The sequence below is a fragment of the Penicillium daleae genome (assembly GCF_028827525.1).
Source record: "Penicillium daleae strain IBT 16125 chromosome Unknown utg000006l_segment0_segment0, whole genome shotgun sequence".
Taxonomy (NCBI): domain Eukaryota; kingdom Fungi; phylum Ascomycota; class Eurotiomycetes; order Eurotiales; family Aspergillaceae; genus Penicillium; species Penicillium daleae.
The window spans coordinates 2,514,087-2,534,454 of record NW_026623154.1 but is presented as its reverse complement, the minus strand read 5'-3'; the positions used below and the strand labels follow the sequence as shown (position 1 = coordinate 2,534,454).

At 50.6% G+C, this 20,368-nt stretch overlaps 4 protein-coding genes across 4 annotated transcripts; 1 reads left to right on the top strand and 3 right to left on the bottom strand.

Annotated features, from left to right (window-relative positions):
* Positions 1 to 75: 75 nt before the first annotated feature.
* Positions 76 to 2,055, top strand: N7458_006607 (serine/threonine-protein kinase; the record flags this gene model as incomplete). The annotated part of the gene is made up of 1 exon (XM_056909989.1): positions 76 to 2,055. The coding sequence occupies one exon, from the start codon at positions 76 to 78 to the stop codon at positions 2,053 to 2,055; it is 1,980 nt and encodes a 659-aa protein (XP_056765693.1).
* Positions 2,056 to 2,902: 847 nt separating this feature from the next.
* On the bottom strand, positions 2,903 to 3,956 carry N7458_006606 (mitochondrial 54S ribosomal protein uL15m; the record flags this gene model as incomplete). Its single annotated transcript, XM_056909988.1, has 2 exons — positions 2,903 to 3,509; positions 3,640 to 3,956. The coding sequence occupies 2 exons, from the start codon at positions 3,954 to 3,956 to the stop codon at positions 2,903 to 2,905; spliced, it is 924 nt and encodes a 307-aa protein (XP_056765692.1).
* Positions 3,957 to 4,589: 633 nt separating this feature from the next.
* On the bottom strand, positions 4,590 to 6,606 carry N7458_006605 (uncharacterized protein; the record flags this gene model as incomplete). The annotated part of the gene is made up of 3 exons (XM_056909987.1): positions 4,590 to 5,716; positions 5,791 to 6,064; positions 6,139 to 6,606. The coding sequence occupies 3 exons, from the start codon at positions 6,604 to 6,606 to the stop codon at positions 4,590 to 4,592; spliced, it is 1,869 nt and encodes a 622-aa protein (XP_056765691.1).
* Positions 6,607 to 11,299: 4,693 nt separating this feature from the next.
* Positions 11,300 to 11,694, bottom strand: N7458_006604 (uncharacterized protein; the record flags this gene model as incomplete). Its single annotated transcript, XM_056909986.1, has 2 exons — positions 11,300 to 11,454; positions 11,580 to 11,694. 2 exons carry the CDS (start codon positions 11,692 to 11,694, stop codon positions 11,300 to 11,302), a joined length of 270 nt encoding a protein of 89 aa, XP_056765690.1.
* Between the last annotated feature and the right edge of the window lie 8,674 nt (positions 11,695 to 20,368).

The following is a 20,368-nucleotide window of genomic DNA, read 5'->3' as shown; positions in this document are numbered from 1 at the left end:
CCCGACTGCAAGCCTTTCGCAGGCTCGCAACCAGAACGACGTCGTTCTCCGTGCTTTGGCTCTCGTCGGGGGAGCATGGCGCACCCGGAGAGGAACGCATTCGCAGGCTTGAGGATTGAGACTTCGTTCCACCAGCAGCGATCGGGATGGTCGCAGGAGAATGACGCAGGGAGGAGGAGATCGACAGCGGGTGGCGATGGTATCGAGAGCGACCGCACCAAGATAAATCATGACTACAACGCGCACCGCCGCGATGCTAATGAAGACAGCAGTGTGCTCAGAGAAATGCATTCAGCCACTCCTCCCATCTCAGTCCCTCGCTCCGATGGTCGTGCACAGGACGACCCCTCCTACCCCGACAGGCCAGATGACGTCCAAGGCTCCCCTCTAGACAACTATTTACAAACGCGTCGTTCCTCCATCACTTTCAACCCAAAAGTATCTCTTGAGTCGGGTGTGCAACGCCCACTGGAAGAGCCTCTGGCCAAGGGCGATGCAAGGAATCGACCCCCGCTGAAGTTCGAATCCCGGACCTCAGGCCTCCGAAACGCCCTCTCTCAAGACGATGACTCGGCCAACTCAAAATCAGCCCCGTGGGGTTATGACTCGAAGCGACCCCAAGAAGAGCGGGGTATCCCGACCGGAGCCTCCCGCCAACGACCCTTGGGGAGCCCAGAGAGCGATTCGATGCCTGGCACTGAGATAGACCAACCTACCTCCCTCACGTCGCTCTCTACCGCATCTCCCATTGCGGAAGAAGTACGAACGCCGCCTGGTAGCGTCAAAGACTCCTTATTATCGCCACTCTATATCACCTCGCCAACGCAATCATTCGCGTCTCCGGAAGATCGCAGCGCTTCATGGTCCGGGGGTTTGATCACTCCCTTTGGTAGCAAGTCTCGCAGGTCCACCTTGGATCGCAGCAGCAGTCTGCGAAGCTCCGCCACTCGGCATGTATCCCGACGGTCGACTACTTCCAGTGGAAAATCGCCCGCCAGTACGTTCCTGTCTATGTGGTCTGGCAAAGACGAGCCGGCCGCGTCTCCGGACGACGAAGGTCAAATGGTGGGCACAGACTACGTGCTTGGGAAGCAGATTGGCTTTGGAGGCTTCAGTGTGGTCAAAGAAGCCTACAAGGTCGAAGAGCACGGTTCCACGAAACGACTTGCCGTGAAGATTGTGAGAAAGAATGTCACTGATCGCAGCGAGAGGGAAAACGAGGAAGTTCAGGCTGAGTTTGACCATGAGGTTCGAGTTTGGCGGTATCTCAATCATTCTCACGTCTTGACCCTCGACGCCGTTTATGAGACAGACTATGCGACCTTCTGTTTCACCAAGCTCGCCATCGGCGGTACATTGTTCGATCTGGTCCGCCAGAATCGCCAGGGTCTTGACATTACGCTCGCGAAGAAATATTCCTACCAACTCGCCTGCGCAATTCGCTACCTGCATGAAGATGCACGGGTCGTTCACCGCGACATCAAGCTGGAAAATTGTCTTCTCGACCCCGTTGAGAATTTAGATGGCACGACATCCTCTACCCTGGTACTCTGCGACTTTGGAATGGCAGAGTGGATGGCCACCGACGATGGCGGTGAATCGCCTGACCCTTACGACGAGGTCGCTGATCGTCCTCCGCCCAAGCAAATGGGACCTGCCGACTCCAGCACCAGCGTTGCAGGCAGTCTAGAGTATGCCTCCCCAGAACTGCTTGAGTCTTCAAATGGAATTATCCACCCTTCGGTCGATATTTGGGCCTTTGGCGTGATTGTCTACACGGTCATTGTCGGGTCACGACCGTTCCAGGACTCCTTTCCTCCCCGCATCAAAACCAACATTCTGAGTGGCACTTGGAACCGCGAAGCCATGCTCAGTGGGATCGCGGACGACCTGCAGTCCAAGGACCGCCAGGATGCCCTAGACTTGGTCATAGGCTGCCTTGAGATGGACGTCAACAAGCGATGGACCATCCGCGACATCCTGGCCAGTCCCTGGCTTCGAGAGGTCGCTGAATCTGCCGAAGAAGGCTCACCGGACTCCCCGTGGAAGCTTTAGATGGTTCACTTGATCCCTGGCATTCCACAGCCATCTCTTTCATCTTGCCTTGCCACTGCTGAAACACTTCTTGAGAGCTAAATCTCTTCTGCTCTTATTTGCTTTTCAATCTGGCGCTTCTGTTGCGCGAGCGCTGGCGTTATGTTTTGCAACTTTTGATCACCCTGATGATACCCTTCGTTCCTATTCGTGAGATTGGCAACATATGTTACCTTTCGCCTCATGGCTTTTTCTTTCCTGTCTCTTATTATTGTTTTTGGGCTTTTCGGATTTTCTTTGGATATTCCCCTGGTTCTAGCGCATTTTTTTTTGGTTAAAAGGTACTAGGCTTTGGTATGACTGGATGGATAACGATACTCTACTCGCGATGGGCAAGCATGGCGTTTTCTTCTTTTCGGGGCATTTCATTAATTTTCAGCTTTTCTGGTCTCTTCTTTTCTACGAATTGCTTCTCCACTGCGGCACAAGCTATATCAACGGTTTTCGATCTTTTTGCTCTCATCTTGTTGTCTTCGATCTCGACTATTTACACTGTTCCTTTCTCTCAATTGAATGGCCGTTCTCTCGCCAGCCAGAGAAAAAAAAATGAACACTAAATTACTCCGATTCCATCGCTCGCCCTTAAATCTAGTTCAGCTTCCGAAAAGCTCCTAAATACATCTTCCAGCTGGACAACTCATAATCAAATGATGAGCTGAGATAAAAAAGAAAAAGTTTTTATGACTGAGGCATATTCAAGGCTAGATAGTATACATGTACATATAAAATGCGCAATCAAACACGCAAAGACCAACATCCAAACCTTCTACAAACAGTACAATCCCAATTTCCACAAGCAACCCCCCAATTACCAAAGTCTGTTCTCGGGCAGAACCTTCTCCTTCTTCGTACCAGCCGCGGACTTGCGCTCCTCCGGCGACCGGAAGAACAAACTAGGGCCCTCATTAGGCTTCAGCAAATGAGCCAGATAACCCCTATGCGCCGGATCACGGTAATACTCAATATCACGACGGCGCGTCGGATCCGGCAACCGATACTTCATGCCCAGGGCCTTCATCACGGTCGCCTCGGACAGATCCTCGGGGGCACCGTCCGCCTTGAGCAACTCCTTTGATCCGCTCTCGGGCGACCAGGCCATCGAGATGAAGGGGTGCGATTCCATACGCAGGATGTGGCGGATGGCGGCGGGGGTGTAGAAGCGCGTTGTCAGCGAGCCGCCGGCGGCTTCGACGGCTTCGATGGCGGAGCTGGAGGCCCGCGAGACGACGAGGTGGATGGGTTGTTTGAGGGCTGTGGCGGAGCCGCCGAGCACTTTGACGCCGTCTTTGGATTGGTGGACGCAGCGGGAATGGGTGAGTTCGCGGATGGTGATGGGTCGGGTTGGGTCGATGCGGCCCTGATCGATCCATTCTTGGATGCGCTCGAGGTTGACGGGGGCCATTTCGGCGGCGAAGCTGGAAGGGGCGCGTGATGTTAGTTTGACTGGTACTTTTCCACATTGTTCTTCTAGAGAATGATTTCAAGGTGTATCTAGGAATTGAGAAGTCGATTGAGAGTGTGACTTGAATGGGAGGGAAAACGTACAAGTTGTTCCATCCCCTCTCGCCGTGGACAACAATATCCGGCGTCTGACCACCATTGAAGCCTGCAGGAACTTTGCCGTGCTGCTTCTGACCCTTGTGACCACGTCCCGAAGTTTTACCCTTGCCGGAAGCTGGACCACGACCACGGCGGATGCGCTTGTTGTATGCTGTGGGATTATCAGAGAGCGAGGAGAGGATAGAGGCGTTGCGGGATTGTTGGAAAGTCGGGGTGAGGAATGCCAGCGGAGAGGCCTGAGTGATTGGCCGCGCAATAAACTGCGACAGCTGCGTAGGCAGCGCCATCAGTCGTGGTGGCATTGTGACGGTTTGGCTGGTTGACTTGTCTCGAGTTGGTTTGTTGGTCGGGAAGAGGACGGAGATCTTTGATGGGCGGAGAAACGTCGGGCCGGACTAGACACGGCATCGAATGAAAGAACCTCCCAACACACCTCGCTTTCAATTTTGCAAGAAAGGAAATCACGGCAAATTAAATCAAACTTGATTCAATCGATATGATTACCTCAACTATACAAGGCTAGTTCAATCATTTTACACAGGACAAATGGTATAAATAAATGTGGTTGCTTGATATGCTGCGAGGCACTGTAGCCTAGGATAAAAACGCCATAATATGCCAATGCACCTTAGCAATGACCCAATTATTCATGGGAACAAGCAAGCGAAGAAAAGAATCAAGAATAACGCCTGACATGCCATCCCCAAGATATCCAGTTTCCTTGGGGAGGCGAACACCATAGCCCCTTCTAGTTGGGGAACGCCGAGAAGAATGCAATCCGCGATCATGAAATGATAAGTGTACATGAAAGAGAGGGAACAAAGGGGTTGTTAAAAGATACACAGCGAAGGGTAGGGTGATTTGGTTTCTCATGAAATGGGTCATAGCACGGTCACGTCGTAAGCAAGGAGAATAGGGTGGGACAGGATGTTGGTCTAGCCAGAGAACTGAGTGGGAGGGAAGAGAGGCTGGAAGTGGGTTTGGTTCCAGGTCTCCGGGTGGATGTAGGGCAGCAGCCCCGTCTTGCGGTCAGCGGAGGTTTTACCCAGCGGCTGATAGTGCATGTGATCGAAGGGAACACTGCGCTGCTGTTGCATGGAGGCAGAAGGAGGCGGGATGAGCAAGGTGTGCACCGAGCGAACGGGCCGGTAAGGAGAGTTGCGGTTGGCAAGGAAGTAGGATGGAGAGAGGTGCTTTTGCGGAGTGTGAACGGAGTAGGCGGACACAGCTGGCGAGACAGTGGCAGAGGTGACGCCATATGGGCTCTGGTGACGGCCCAATTCCGGAAGAGCGGGCGTGTTGTAGATGCTAGATGCCATGGTTGTGGGAATGGTAACAGAGGGCATCTGCTGAGACCAGTTGGAGTTGCGGCTGTAGACGGAAGGCATCATTGCCGGCACCGGCAGCTGAGAGACCGCAGTGGAGGGGAGAGACTGAGGCATAGGGTTGGAGGATGGAGGGAGATTGGGAAGTGGGAGACGAGAAACATGCCCCGCCATCGGAGCATGAGCGACGGGCGCAGAGGTCGGGGTCAGGACTGGTGGAAGAGTAGGGATCACGGAGTTGATGTTTGACGATGGAATTGTCAAGGAAAGAGGAGCGTGGGCAGAGGTCATTACGGCACGCTTAGCGGGGTGAAGTTCGTCCTCGTCATCGCGACCTCGCTTGCGAGTTCCACCCACAGCAACCTCGCCGAGCTGCAAAGAGCCAGGGTAAGGCAGACCCGACATTGTTGGGAACCAACTGGTTTGAGGTTGTGATTGGGGTCTGTACGCATCCATCGGTGGTGATGGGAGCTTGGACAAGGGTGATTGAACCTGCACACGAGGTGGCGAGACTTGCAGCGCAAGGGTCTCTCCTTCAGCGGGAAGCTTCGAGGCTTGGTTGAAGTAGTCGCTAAAGAGGCCCAGCTTGGTGTGCCATTCAGACCACTTTTCCTCGGAGCAGAACAGGTCATAGCGAATGTTGCTGAGGAACTCAACCTCCATGATGTGGATCTCCTGCACTGCAATGCCAGAGACCTCGGCCCACGTCTTATTGGTGTAAGTGTTATCGTCGAGATCTGCTGCTGAGTCAGCAATGTTCTTATCGGCAGGTTATCTTGAAGGCGGTGAAATCGATAAACCAACTACTTACATTTATTGCCGAGCATCAGGGCAACGGTCATCAGCCGGAATTCACTGCCTTTCTTGCCCTTCACTCCAGAGTTAAACTTCTTGAGTCGGTAGACAAAGAGCAAGGCCAGTAGAATCACATTCTGGCTGACTTGTGTGGTCGACAGAATCGAGGCCACCCACTTTTGGAATCCGACTGTGGGGATAGCCTCTGGAACGAGAGAAGGCACAGGATGGCGGCGGTCTTCGATGGCTTGGAGTTTAGTGGTCTTCTCGAACCAGAACAGACAAGTCATCTGCAGAAAATGGAAGTTAGCTTGAGTGTTCTGTTGTATGGAGACTCCCATTTTATTTTTCGATGAGCTCTTACCTGAGCCGCAAACTCGGCCAAGCTGCCCTTGCTGTTGTTGATGGACGAAGGGATGCGCAGCGCTGAGCTTGCCGTTGTTCCATTCGACTTCTTCTGACCAGCTGGTTCCGTCGCGGGGGCCTCTTTCGCGGGTGCGGGGACGGAGTGAGTAGCCGAGTGGGAAGGCTTCATGGAAGCAACCATAGACGACGAAATCGCATCGAAATGGGGACGTGAGTGGGTGTATAGGTGAGATGGCATGCCATGCGCTTTCGCTCCATAGGCCGCGGATGGCATGGCATTGTAGGCTACACCGGTCATGTCGCTGGGAGGAGTGGGCAGACCGTCCCGGAAGGGAGCAGTCCAGCAGGATCCCGTCGTATCGAAGGCCGGCTTCGTTGATGAGTAGGCGTGGGATGTCAGGTCGACGGTTGGAGTGATGGGGCCAAGAATCGTGGAAGATCGAGAGCCCAGCGTTGCGGGAGACATAGGGACAGAGTGAAAAGAAGTTGGGAAGTAAGTCGAAGAAACATGTGGGAGAAGATCCGGCCGGGCGCTTTCACTCTCAAACAAGGAATTGGTGGGTTCAGGCAGAGTAGGCCGAGATGAGGTATTCAGACATCCATATCCAGGTAGCATCTATGGAAATACCGATTCGGGAAGTTAATACTTGTGGGGTTCGATGTTAGGGTTGGCGATACGTGGAGACTTTCCCCAATTGGGAGAGAAGGCAAGAAAAAGCGACGTGATAGTAAGGCAGGCGACGATGAGTGTGCTCGTGATCGAAGACTTGAGGGAAGGAACGAAGTGATATAAGAAAAGCGGCGTTGTTCACGTCCAGAGGGGCAACCCGAATGATGTATATGCAACTGGCCAAGAACTGGTCCATATAAGGAGTAAGCTAAACCCGTCTGGAGAAGACCAGAACCATTCAAGAGGAGTGGCACTCTCAGAAGTAAATTTCCAAAATTTGATAATTAATCAAATAATTCAGAAAAAAAGGTGGAATCGTCTCCAAAAGGAACGTTCACGGCTAGGCGGGACAGCGAGAGAAGGATAATCCTCCCCTCACCCAAATGAATAATTTCGAATTTAAAAAATTGAGGATTATCATTATTACAATGGAAGGCTGAAGTCAAGGCATCATCTCCAATTCTCCATCCTTTTTTTTCCCACCAAGTCCACTTACTTTCAAGGACTAAAAAAGGAGAGGACCCAGGGTCGATGGACCCATCCGGAGGAAGCCAGCGTAGCCATTCATGGGACAGAGTTTGACCCGGACGCAGGTCCAGAGAGGGTTGATCCTCCTTTTTTCGCTGGGCTCGTTTGGGTGCCGTTTTAGTCCATCGACCTGTGTAGATTGGATTTGTTTCTTAGCAACCACTGTCCACGGGCCAATAAGAGTGATGAATATGGAATATGTCCTTCTTTTTTTTTTTTTTTATTCTTCTGTTTCCCCCCACCCTCCTTCCCTTAGACACGGATACAGTAGAATTCTCGGACTGCGACGTACTCCCCGTTCATACTCTCGAAGACCAGTGAGTAATTCAGTAATTAAAATATAATTTAATTGCAAGGTGAAAGGGACAGATGAGAATACCGGTTGATGTCAGAGCCACCGGGGGGGTCACAAGTGGATGCGAGGTCTAGAAAGGGTAAGTCGCAGAGTAATGTTTACGGAGGTTACTGGTCCTGGCCCTTCAAAGCGCAGGGCGCAGAAAGGGCAGCGCAGCCCTAGGGCGGAGCTGGGCGGAGGCCTCAGTCTGGTGTTAGCGCAGGCTGGCAAGATGGAGCAAAAGGTCAAAGGTGGGAAGGGATGGGTCAGCGAGAACGAAGGGGAAGAAAAAAGAAATTGCGTAAAATAAAACGAACCGAAAAAGCGAAAAATGCGGCAATGTACCAAAAATCGAATAAATTCAAGTTGGAACAGGTTCAACAGTTCGGAGGACAGATCCAAGACCTTGCTGGGGTTCAAGGGAAGGACCCATATCAGATCCAATAATTAGTCGGGTTTAGCGTGGTTGCAACCGTCGGCCCAATGCCTCCTTCTCTCTTCCCGTAAATGACGGAGTACATTGGCTTTTACAGAGTACGAAGGGACCCGGAACATGATTATGTACTCATCTGAGGTCTGTGGACGGATGTCGTAATTCGCAAATCCGAAATACAAGACAAGGATACTCCGGACTCGATAATAAATTCTTGAATAACTGTAGAAATAAGATATGTATGAAAGAGATAGCCGTTGCCAGTACTTTGTCTTTTGACTAGCAAAAATAAGTCGGCATAGGATACGGAATAGATAGCTATAGATAGGAGTACTGTCGTCGTATACTCCGTAGTCGTCCTCTCGATATTTTACCGTCTGTAAACGGGGGTACTCCGGACTGCGTCAGTGGCCCAGGCGAGGGTGCGCAAGCATGTACGCCTCCGTGCTGCACCAGGCAGGGTAGAAAGAAACGAGCGGGCTAGAAGACCCAAGAAGACCCAAGACTCACGACCAAAGAACGCAGGGCTAATGGGAAGGGGCTGGTGGAAAGCGCCTGGGTTTGAGCATGGTGGCTGATCACTAGTCCGAGTCGTCACCAGGCGGAACGGAAAGGAATGGGGACGGTTCTGGTAAACGCCATACTCCATACAGGGAAAACAAAGCATGAAAGGGAGGCCACTGTCGGGATGTCCACCGTATCAGGTGGTTAAATTACCACCAAAGAGGGGATCGGCCAGTGGGATGTCCAGTTGCAGTCTGGTCGTGTCGAGAGAAGATCACTTTCCGGGTTAGGCAGCGGGGGCAAACCCACGGTGACGGTACATGGAAGGGGGATGAAATCGGGCGTCTCGGGTTTCCCATTGATCGGCAGCAAAGAATGAGTGGTGTGGACTGTATTGGGTGGGTAATCTGGTATGGGTATTGTCACATTCTCTGTCCTCTGAGTGGAGCATGCCGGGACATGTTGGCTGAGGTAAGCCAAACTCTTCTGACCACCTCTCTGCCTCTCCTCCAATCACAGTCTCTCTCTCTCATTGCCCTCGTCGCAGACCAATCGCATCCCTGCCAATCCGGCAACAATGACTGGTTCGGATCGTGTCCTTCCTGTCCTTCCTGGCCCTTTCTGCTCTCTCTCTCTCTCTCGGACCTCTCTGGTGGTCCTTTTTCTGCCGGAATTCCAGGATGTGAGGATCCACCACCTTTACACACGCTTCCGTGTATAATCCGAGCCACCCACCTTCGTCGTGACCTTCCCTCCTTCCGGCGCACCAGAAAAGGCCCATGACGGGCCATGACTAGTCCTCGGGGACCCAACACGCGCCAAACTGGCCCGTCATTTGTGCCTTTGCCCATTTGCCCCACGAGGCCTGGGGGCTTTTTTGGAGGCTTTCCCGACCAAAGCCTAGGTCGTCTGGTCCAAAGTGTGAGAGAGAGGCATATCCTGAGGGTGTATGTCAGCTGTCCGTGGACGACGGCCGAATCATGATCCCATGGTTAGCCCATTGCGCAGGCGTTCCAAGGCGATCGTCCGTTTCCCTTGTCTTCTTGTCTCGCCCGCTCACTAGAGGACCTGTCCTCCTCTTGTCTCGCCCGCTCACTTGTCCTCCGTAGTCACTGACTACCTCCCGTAGCCCACACCACCGCAATAGCCCAGGGACTTCTTCCATGATGCTGATGACTGCAATCATGACACGGTTACCCGGTGACTTGTCGCGTACTCCCCGACAGGTTGTTAGCCGCTCACTTCTCGCTGCTCATTGGTCTCATCCCCCATCTTTTCTCTTGGGCGTTGCCTCTTATTTTTCCTCCTTTTTCTTTTTTCATTTCTTCTTGGTCATTACCAGCTTTGGGCAATTTCCTTCCGACTGCGGTGTGAAGTCTGTTCTTCCGACCTTCTTTGATCGTCACCTTTTCCTTGTCTCGGTCATGGGGGTGGGTACATCACGACTAACTAGTAGTCCAAGGCGGGCTCCTCTTTTTTCGCCTCCTGATTTCACGTTGCCTAACTACTCGGACGACTTGCCTTTTCGTTGCTTTTTTTTTTACATCTTCCTGTCCGGGCCTGGTCCGGGAGGAGGCTATCACGTACTACAGTAAGATTTCAGGACAGGCTTCGATGAACCACAATCTGATAGTTTGGGCCATACCACGCATTAAAGAACACCAATGAAGAACGATCAAAAATGAAGCACTCCGTATAGAGTACATAATAGTAGTGATGTACATAACACACGTACGTACATATCCCCATTCGAGAGGGGGGGGCTTGGTAATACCGGGCAAAGCAGGCCTCTCATTCGCCCGACTATCATGCAACCTCTGCCCTCGCGGATGTTTTCCTCGTCTTTTTTACACCTCCCAAGCGCCGCATGTACATGTAAAACCGGAAACGAGCCTGTGCTGACCGTTGCCGTCTGGCCGCGTTTTAGCCCCATTCGGGGTCGTTTGACTTGACCTGGGTTCAATAATAAACCCTGCTCAACATCGTTGCACCTGTGATCCATTTCTGCCTGGGTCGGTGCTTCAAAACGAGGTCGAACTAGACCGACCTCCAATCGTCCAATAGACCGGCAAGTGTGCAAATTTAGCAGCGCTAACAGACTACCAGTCGGATTATCCATCCACTCTTGATCTAGAACGGGATGTCCTCCATATCAATGCTACAGCATAAACAAGGACAGAGTTTCTATAGTTACCTGTCTGTGCAGGAGCAACTATACTTCCCAGAATTTCTCCGCGGGTCGGATCTAGCCCCGATTTGGCAGTCTAATAGGTCGGATCTCGCCCCAAGTCCAACATTGGGAAGTACAGAGTACCCTCAACGCGGTCGCGTTTTGAGCACGCGCCTCAGATGATGGTGATGAAAGTGATAGACCGATGCAAAAATTCTCGGTACCATATCACGGACCACGAACCATTGTGCATTGTTAGTAGGAGGGGTGGATTTGATGCAGACGGCCAACTATTGACTCCAATAATTTGCTGTACATCCTGTACTGTACATATATAATTTACTTTTTTCTAGTTGACGCCTCAAGTTACTCCATCGACATGGCCCTTTGCCTTTTCCATGGTAAGGCACTTGGACTGTACAGGAGGCCAAGGGGTGGACAAAGCAGGCTGCAAGTGGTGGAAGCTCGGTTATCACGCCACGCTCGAGTTCAACCTGTCGACTGATAGATTGAACGGCAGCTAAGGATGTGAAACCTCGAGTAAGACGTTGGCTTCGTAGTTCATTGTCCTTTTCTTGCTTTGTTCCCGCCACACTGCTTCCTTGCGAGGGCGATCAAAGCCTCGACCTTTCTGACAGGGCTCGGTGTGAATCATGTTTCTTTCGTGGATGGTAGCTGAAAACTGGGTAGCTTAGTGGAGAGTGTACGGAGTACCGGCTGGATGATTGGAGCGCTGAGCACTAGATCAGCCAAGGATGTACTGGGATATTATTGAGACTGAGAGACCAAGCGGAGCTTACCTCCTCCATACTGTGAGTTGGTGGACACGCGTTGTTGCGCGGAGAAAGAGGCGACCAAAGTCTTGCCAGTCGACCCTCCACCAAGAGTCCACTTGGTCTCTGTTCCCTTCTTCATCTGGTCGGTCTCTGAGCCACCGCCACGATGAAGAGACGATAGTGGAGTTCTCTTTTTTTACTATTTCTTTTTTACGTTTTCATTTAATTCTTTCTGTATCATTTCCAGAACCCCAGATGGAGGAAGATGTGGAGTCTGGCACGTCGAGGGATCACGACAACGATGAGCACAAACTGTGTCACTGTCATGGGCCAAGGGTTTTGCTCCTCTCTTGAGTATCCTCCGTCCTCCGTGCGTCCTCGAGTTCCAGAGCCAATGGATTTTCTTTTCCACCCCCGATCTCGTCCTCTCATTCGTCCAGTGCTGGGAGCATGGAAAATGGATCAATTAATCTTGCGCCCCTCACGACCAGCGCCAACGCCAGGACCAGGGGACGACCGGAACCCAAGATCCTGGACTGGGCAAAGGATCGGAGTTAACGCGGTGCAAAAGCGCACCTTCGTCACAGTCATACTCCATATCTCAGACAGCCAGTCAGACCTGGACGCGAGCTGAGTCCAAGCCTCGCTTGGATCTGTTGCATGGGGCGGTTATGTACCAGTTGCTGTTGTGCTCTCGTACTTCCCCATCCCTCTTCATGACCAACATCTCCACCAGTCCACCCAACGACTAAAGGACACTCGACTCCTTGAGCAGTGCGATGCACTCGACCCCTGCCAGGCGACTGGGACTTGGCCCTTTAGCCTTTCAGATCTACACTCGCTGACCTCAACCTCTCTCGCAAGAGTCAAGACCACTAAACCTACCGCTCACCCTTCCTAGCTTAACTGACTCTGATCCTAACCTACCCACCCCAGTCATCACCCGTGGAGTGCGCCCCCCCCCCCCCCCCTCGCACCTCCCAGTGGGGGCAATCGAGCAAATGCTGGTGAATGACGATGACCGATGCAAATGAAGTCGAAATGAAAACGAGAACGCCAACAAGCCCGCGTTCCAAACTGGATCCATCCCACTTGCACGTTGCCACCATGCCACCGACGATGCGACGAGTCGTCCCGGTTGCGGCACGGTTGTTGCAAAAGGGCTCGCACTGAATGTCCACCGAAATTGACATTTTGACCCTAGGAGGAGCCATCGCCAAATACGATGGCTTTGGTCTTTTTTCTGACTCCCGTACTAATCCTACGCTACTATCAAGCGCATATGGAGTACATGGAAGGTCTCCGAGTACTGTACAAACTGTATCCCTGCCCCCTAGTCAAGTTACCCAGTCACCGCCAACGCACCACAAATTGATCCCAACCGCTTTTGCGCCCCCCGCTCCTCACCCTCGACCATCATCACTGTGCTCCACAAGGAGACAAGATGGTCGCAAAATGCATTTTATGGTTTACCGCCGAATCCTCCCCCTGTCGGCCTCTGACTAGGTCTCTCTCCGGTGCACGGAATGGAATATCCACATTTCACAGTTCATCAATTCACACTTCCACACTTTTCCACACCTCCTCCAGTACCGACCTAGATCATCCTCGCTTCCTAACCTTGCCGAATTTCTCCCGTACTCCGTAATCAATAAACCTTCCGTTCCTTTCCCATGCCGTTATAGCCAGAGCCGTGCAATGATTTTCCGTACACGGCCCTACCTGCAGATTACAGATGAAACCATCTGTCACAAGGACGGATCATGGATCTGGGCCTGCGAGGATGGATGATATTGCTCTTCCCAGTCTTATCCTTTTCTATTTCTATTTCTATTTTTTTTTCCTTTTTTTCGGTCTTCTGGTTTATGCTAGCTTTGCATTGCACACTAGTTAACTTAGCTATTGCAGAAGACAAACTAACGACTTACGACTCACGAGGTTTCGGTAGCTGGGAATTCTAAATTGGATTCCCGAGGTTGGATTTGATGATGAATTTCTGTAACTGGTCCATATTGATGATCCATTGTTATCATGGTTATATATATACTCCGTACTGTGTGAACATACCATCCTAATTTCCGGGATAGTACACCCGTGCCATCATGATAACAAGAATGATGATGACTCTCGTATTGTTACTCCAGCCAAACGATCATGATGATCATCATTTGATCGGAGCACTGTAATTCCAATTTTTTAATCGCCCAAAATGCCATCGATGATCACCTTGCCTGGGTTCACGACCAACTTTCAACTCTCGACTATTGGGGGCGCATGCAGGCTGACCGCGACCACCAGGGTCGTCTCTTTCTTTGGTTAAGTGAAAGTTTACCTCTGGTCTGCCGGAAGGGGGCCGTCATCGGCATCGGTAATAGGACACGCTACTTTCAACCAGGGATACTTCGTACTCGAAGAAAAAGGCTACACGGTTCATCGAACTATCCGTCTACGACGAAAATGTTGAAAAACGCCCCTCTTCTGCAACCACGCCCACGCCTCCTTCATCTGCACCCGGAATGGTCACCTATCGTGGAAGTCATCCGATTCCAAGTAACTAGTTAACTAGTTACTCCGTACTCCGTAGTCATTCCAATTTCGATATTGTTTCACTGTAGCGCCAGCGCCAGCGCCAGGTGGTACCTGGGCTTTTGAAAAGCCTTTATAGTCGTGGTCGGTGATTGGCCGGCGAGTATGGAAGCCGTAGAGTTTCTAGTGCTTGTCGGAGTCTGGAACGAGGATCTGGACGGAGGTCTGCCGTAAAGTACGGATTACTCTACTTGGATAAATCACTTTGTACCAAAGGTACACGAGACCGTTGGCATTGGCGTGGGCGTTGATTAGGGTAAAGCTGAAGCCGATCGTATTGAGCACGTCCACCTTGGAAACAGACGTACCCCGTGCACGGCGCACGCTAACCCAAGCTCTTCCTCTATTTAACTAATAATGATGATCAATTTGCTCATAGTACGGACTACGGAGTACTGTAGTACTAAGTTTTTGAAATGATTACTCTGATTATGAATACTCCCGTAGACTATTATTACCCTCCTTTTTTTTTATCAATTTCATAATAATTAATGATCCGTGAGCGATCCTGCCTTCCTCATTACACAACACTGTCTGGGCGGGGCCTCCGATCCCACTTATCACGGTACCATCAATCAAGCAATCCATTTCTCTACGAAGCATACTTTGAAGGCAACCTGTCTCATGCGTCAGCAGTTCATCAGTCCTGATCCTCCATTCTAAGTTCCCTGCCCTCCACAAACTTGTATGAGTCCTCCCAATTTCACGCATGCGGGTGTGGCCGCTTCGTCGTTCTTTTTTGCCTGCTGGGCTCCTTGCATCCAGTAGGTTGTTTGTTTTGTTTTTCTTTTCCAGTCGTCCTTGCGGCTGGCTGGACGCCCTGGCCACTCACAGTGCAGGGCAGGATTCCAGTATCGGCCGAGGCAGATTCAGGGTGTACTTTACACAAGTTACTGGAATGGCGTCGTGTGATGTACCCGTATATTCGAAATGGACAGACACGCAGGCACAGAGACGGTATCAGACTCTCATTCAGGTTCATCTACAGTATGTGGAGACAAGATGAGACGATATCACATCACTGCCGCTGCTTCCTCCACTACTGATATTCCGGGTCATCCGTACAGGAAGCATGATATTTTCTACTCACAGGGTTGGGACTTTATACGATCGCACAGCGATATGTAATCTCCGAGGCTGCACGGCGGTTTGATACGCCCCGAAGCTATGACTCGGTTGGGATGCGATTGTGCAGTGCATAGATTGGGGAAGCTCCTAGCGTTCTCCTGGTCATTCCTTCTCGAACCTCGATGGTCAGAAGGGAACCCGAGAAAGAAAAGCAAAGAAAGAATGAGCTGATAATATCCCTATCACCGACTTGGGCCTGGGTTCGTGCTGTGGCATAGACTCACACCTCGCCTCGCTGTGCAGCTCGCCCCCTCCTCCAGCAGGGGGTTCAGGGGGCTAGAGGGTGTCAAATGACAAGCCTCGAGGCGAGGAAGATCGCGAGGACGTATGCAAATCCCTTCTCCAGTTATCGTATCACCCCCGGCTACAAAGCCTCGGATGACTTTAGACAATGTCCAATGCAGTTCATGAACTTCATGGGAGATGCTGTAGCCTAGATTGGAAAAGTACCGACATGAGTTTTGGTCTAGCCCAAGACAAGTCACGGCTTCTAGATCGAGGTGTTTATCTTATGATTGTTACGCTTTCCGACCTATAGGAATTTTGAATGCACACCCTAGTTTGCTTCGAGTCACTGGGGTTGAGCCGGACTACAGGTTCGAGACAAGGACAAAGAGTTATTTACATATTGCGGGTCGCAAAAGGCAGCAAAGAGCTCGCCTCGAGAGTCAGGACATGGGGTTTACGGATGAATCATGTTCCATTCAAGAAGCTGCCTCCAGACTGCTTCAGCCTCGCAGGAGCCCTTAAGTGGTGCCGGTATCAATAATATGACAAGAATAAGTACTACTTTTGGAAGGAGGTATGTACTTTGTTATATCTATTTTGGCCCGTGCGTGACTGGTTTCGCCTCCACCAAGAATAATGAATTAGAAATGATCATTCCGTGTGATTCAGTATCATTAGCCAGCTCAACCGTACGTGGGGTAGACTGGACGGAGTTGGTTGTTTTGGAATTGCCATTCTGGATATCCAAGTACGGTCCAGTGGAATGTACTCCTCGTTTACTCCCCCATGCTCCATCCATTTCATAAATTTCATGCCATGCAGTCAGACATCGTCATTGCCCGGGTTCCGCAGAGAAGTGGAAAAAGAATTATTCCTCTAAGCTGTGCTTGCTCGCGCGCCGGTTTGACTTTGGGTCAAAGAATCTTTGACTTTCCGGTGCCCCGTAGAGGTTCCAGTCCTCTGTGATTCAAGTCCACATCCATCTTTCAATTTTCCCTGCCCCCACCCGCTGAAGTTGGAAATTGTGGCTCCTGGGGTGATCATTGAATTCTGTTGGGATGCTGGTATCATGTAGGTACAGCGGTATGTACCAAAGGATTTCATAAGAGCCAGTAGTGAATTAGTAATTTACTATCTCGCCGCGCAATAATATATGGACGGAGTACAGAGGAAGGACTGAGAGATACCGGGTATACTGTGGTGGGGAAGAGAACAGAGAATTACGTAGCCGTGTCTCAGGTGCCAGTCTATTATTTGCACATGTGTAGCGTCTGGGGTCGTTTCTAATGACCATTTGGATGATCATCAAGAGAGAGTAGAGACACTGGAGCTTTCACGGGGTTATGTGAGTCAGTAGACACTTGTGCAGTGTAGAGCTAGGCTGTGCACGCTGGCTGTGCGATCTAGATGCTCTGCTGATTATCCGCTATATGGTGATCTATGACTGGAAACATGCGATCTATGACTGGAAACATGCAGGCCGTCATTCGAGGCCTTTTATCGCGGCGACGATCCAGTCTGCCGACCATATTCCATTCGAAGTACAAAATGGGTACCACCATGTCATGACAGGAACGGGTCTACCAGACCGGTGGGAATGGAAATTCTATTCTTCTGCCTACAACGGGGGTAGTTTCTATTTTTCGCACGTCGCAACTCCGATTTTGACTTCGAATGGGGAATTCAGTGTAATCGTCAACGCGTCCAAGGCCAGGCAGTTACAATGCGAGCTGTGGTTGGATCTATTCTACCTTCAGCTCTAAGGACCCAGTATACTCGATACTAGTTAACTACAACTCTCACAGGACATCAGCGGAAGAGACTTACCCACCTCATTTTCCTATACTGTGGCATATTGTCGTACTACTTCTCTGATGAGATCACATTCCCGTGAGTCTCCATCCGTCCACATCCGGTATTACCCCCTCCTGTGGAGTTTCACAGGCTCCTTGGGAATGGACTGTAGCTATCGATCAGTGCCGACATTGGAGACAAACCTGTCTCAAATTCTTTTCATCAATTTTTGAGATCTGGACACCAACTCCCCTGCGCTAACGTTGTTGAGACTGCTGGTAAGGAGGCCGGTCTGTTGCAATGCAAATGCCAATGCCAGGCACAGTCCCAAGTTGTTACATTTCCAACCGAACCCATAGCGGAAGCCGTTATCCACCTCATTCTTTGTCTTTCTGAAAGGACCCCGGAGTCAGATTTACTCCGAGGAAAGCTGTCCTAAAACGTTGACGTGAATGAAAGCCTGTTTGGTTCCGTCCTTGGCTCGATGGGCCACCAATCCTAGATCGAAGATCATATCATATTCCATGAACAACGAGGTTCATTTCCAACGATGGTTGCGCCAACAATCCTACTCAAGGTCACTTCCAAAGGTCTAAGCAGAGGGAGGAATTATTTGGATTTCCAAATGGCTGCTCAGACGCTCTTCTTCGCCCAAAGGATGTTGTGGCGACAATAAAAAAGCCCTGGAAAGCTGGCTGAACCACTGGGGGATGATGAAAGCGATATCACCGACACGTTCGCATCGGAGATCTGGACCCAACAACCTGGCTCAAGTTCCCCGATCTCGTCCACGAGGGGCTGCCCGTCGGGGTTTCCATGAAACAAAGCAGATGAACTTCAAAAGGTCTAACCAAGCAGTCACCCTCGAGTCATGGCGAACCAGACCAGACGAGTTCTCGGTTTGACTTTGCAGCAGGCCTTGAAATGAGCGACTGTTTTGCTCTTTGCTGCTTAGCCGCTGCCATCACCACTGCCATGCGTCCATGTATCTGTTCTCGCTCGGCCTGGGCCTTGTTGAATGTCTGGAACATGGTCGTTAGACGGGTTGATTGGCTGACAACTTCTCCGCGGCCATTTACGGTAGAGACTCAGCCGACTAGCTCCTCGACGCAGCGACTAGGATCGCTTGACTGCTCTATGGTTATATCTAAATGCCGTCGGCGGAAGTGCGGCATACTTGTTCCTATGGCTCGTTTTGACCTTCGGTTATCGCGCTCTGGTTAGGCCAACTTAGGACTTTTGCGGCCCCAGTCTCTTGATTGAAGACAAGGGCCGCAGCTATTGACGATTCGACTAGACGTTCAGTAACAGCAGTTTGCTTCAGTCGTCGACGGGAGGGAGCTGATTTTTACTGATTTTCCCTGATTTTCGTGCTGACCAGCTAGCGTCTCCAATTCTCTGGTAGACATCTGCTTGCCTTGCCAACTTAACGGATAGTCAGGATGACTTGTGGTCTGTTTTCGACTTTAAATCTGAGGCTCAATGAGGCCGTCATTCGCGAAAAGCTATTCGTTGCTTGCTACTTAAATATTCCGAGGCTCCCTACCCTAAGTTCTTCGAGTGCGACTAACGATCCAGAAGCATCTAAACAAGAGACAGGACGAAAAGCAAACACTGGAGTGGCTCCCAGATAAATACATTCATACCCGAATGTGTGTTAGTGCTCCCTTTTATTGCAGACACGGCGGTCCTAATGGATCGTTCGCTCTGGCAAGTCGCATCCATATGCTGTATTGCTCCCTCTTGAGGTCGCAACCCGATATGTATTCAAGGATGCAATATCGGGTCTCTGGTAGGTAATGCTTAAAGTAATGAGCATTGTCGTATGTCGGTTGATTGCGACCAATGTACCTTGCTTCCATTATTCGTTTAGTTCTATCCTATCTCTTCCTCTTTCGGCGGATATATATACTTATTGCAAACATCGCGGAAGACAATCCAGGTACAAGACTTACCCCTTTCCTTTCAGAATATCGTTGTAGATTGAAGTTTCTAGCTAATTATTTGAGTAGATACGTAGTAAAATGTCTTTGTTCTTGGATTGAAGAGCAGGTCTGTGCTTCCGAAGTACAGCCAGGTTTCATGCCAGAACAAACCAACATGACGACGACAATTTGACAATTGAATGGCTTTGAACACGGTATATACCACCCAAACAACACTGCTGTTAGCTGCTCATATCCATAGGTACTGTAGGTACTGGCATCCACTTTGGCTCTCCCGTCTCGAATCGAAGATGGATCCGCACCCCGGCCAGGGAGACCATCGGTGTTCCCAGCAGGCATCTCAAACGAACATACTCTCATTATGAAGGATAAGAAAGCATTGAGCAGGTAAGAGCCAAGCTCCTTGCATTCTGTCCTACACGGAGTCGCCGAAATGTGGAGAAGGCTGGGATGCTCGCCTCTGCTGGATGCGTAATTGACTGATGCACCCAAGTCAAATCAGGATGACTCACCCAAAACACGACATATTGCCGTCGCAGATGACGGCCCTGCGTGGAATATCCTTGCATAGTGAAGAGCCAAGCCTGGAGCCTTGAGGACGTTCGCTTTGAAACCAGGCTAAGTTCGAGACGATAAAGATGTATGCTATTGCATAATGTCTCTGATAAACCTATTGCAGGCTGGTTGCATCTTGCTGTATATAGTATGCACATGTGTCGCTTCCTGATAGTGCTGGTGATGATGATATCGAACTTAGGCTGCATAAATTGCCGATTTGTGGATTGCCCACTTGAACCAGTCTGTGGTTGTTGATCTAGCCTTCCTGACACTCTAGATGTAGCCTCTCAACTACCTCGACTCGAAAGACGTGACCTCGCCCATGAATACCACTTCTCGCCTTCTAGTCGTCCTCATCCCATGTGCCGATAATTACTTCTACCTGCTACTTGTGAGAAGCCGTCATGTTCACATCGCTAGAGATGTCGCTCAATCTAACATCAGAATTTTGTCAGGTAGTATCGGCTACAATACTATTCAGTTACCCCTATGCCGGATCTTCTCAACTAAGAATCTCTCAGGCAATATCATGCTCCGCTCCGTCTTAAGCTATACCAGACAATTGATACCATG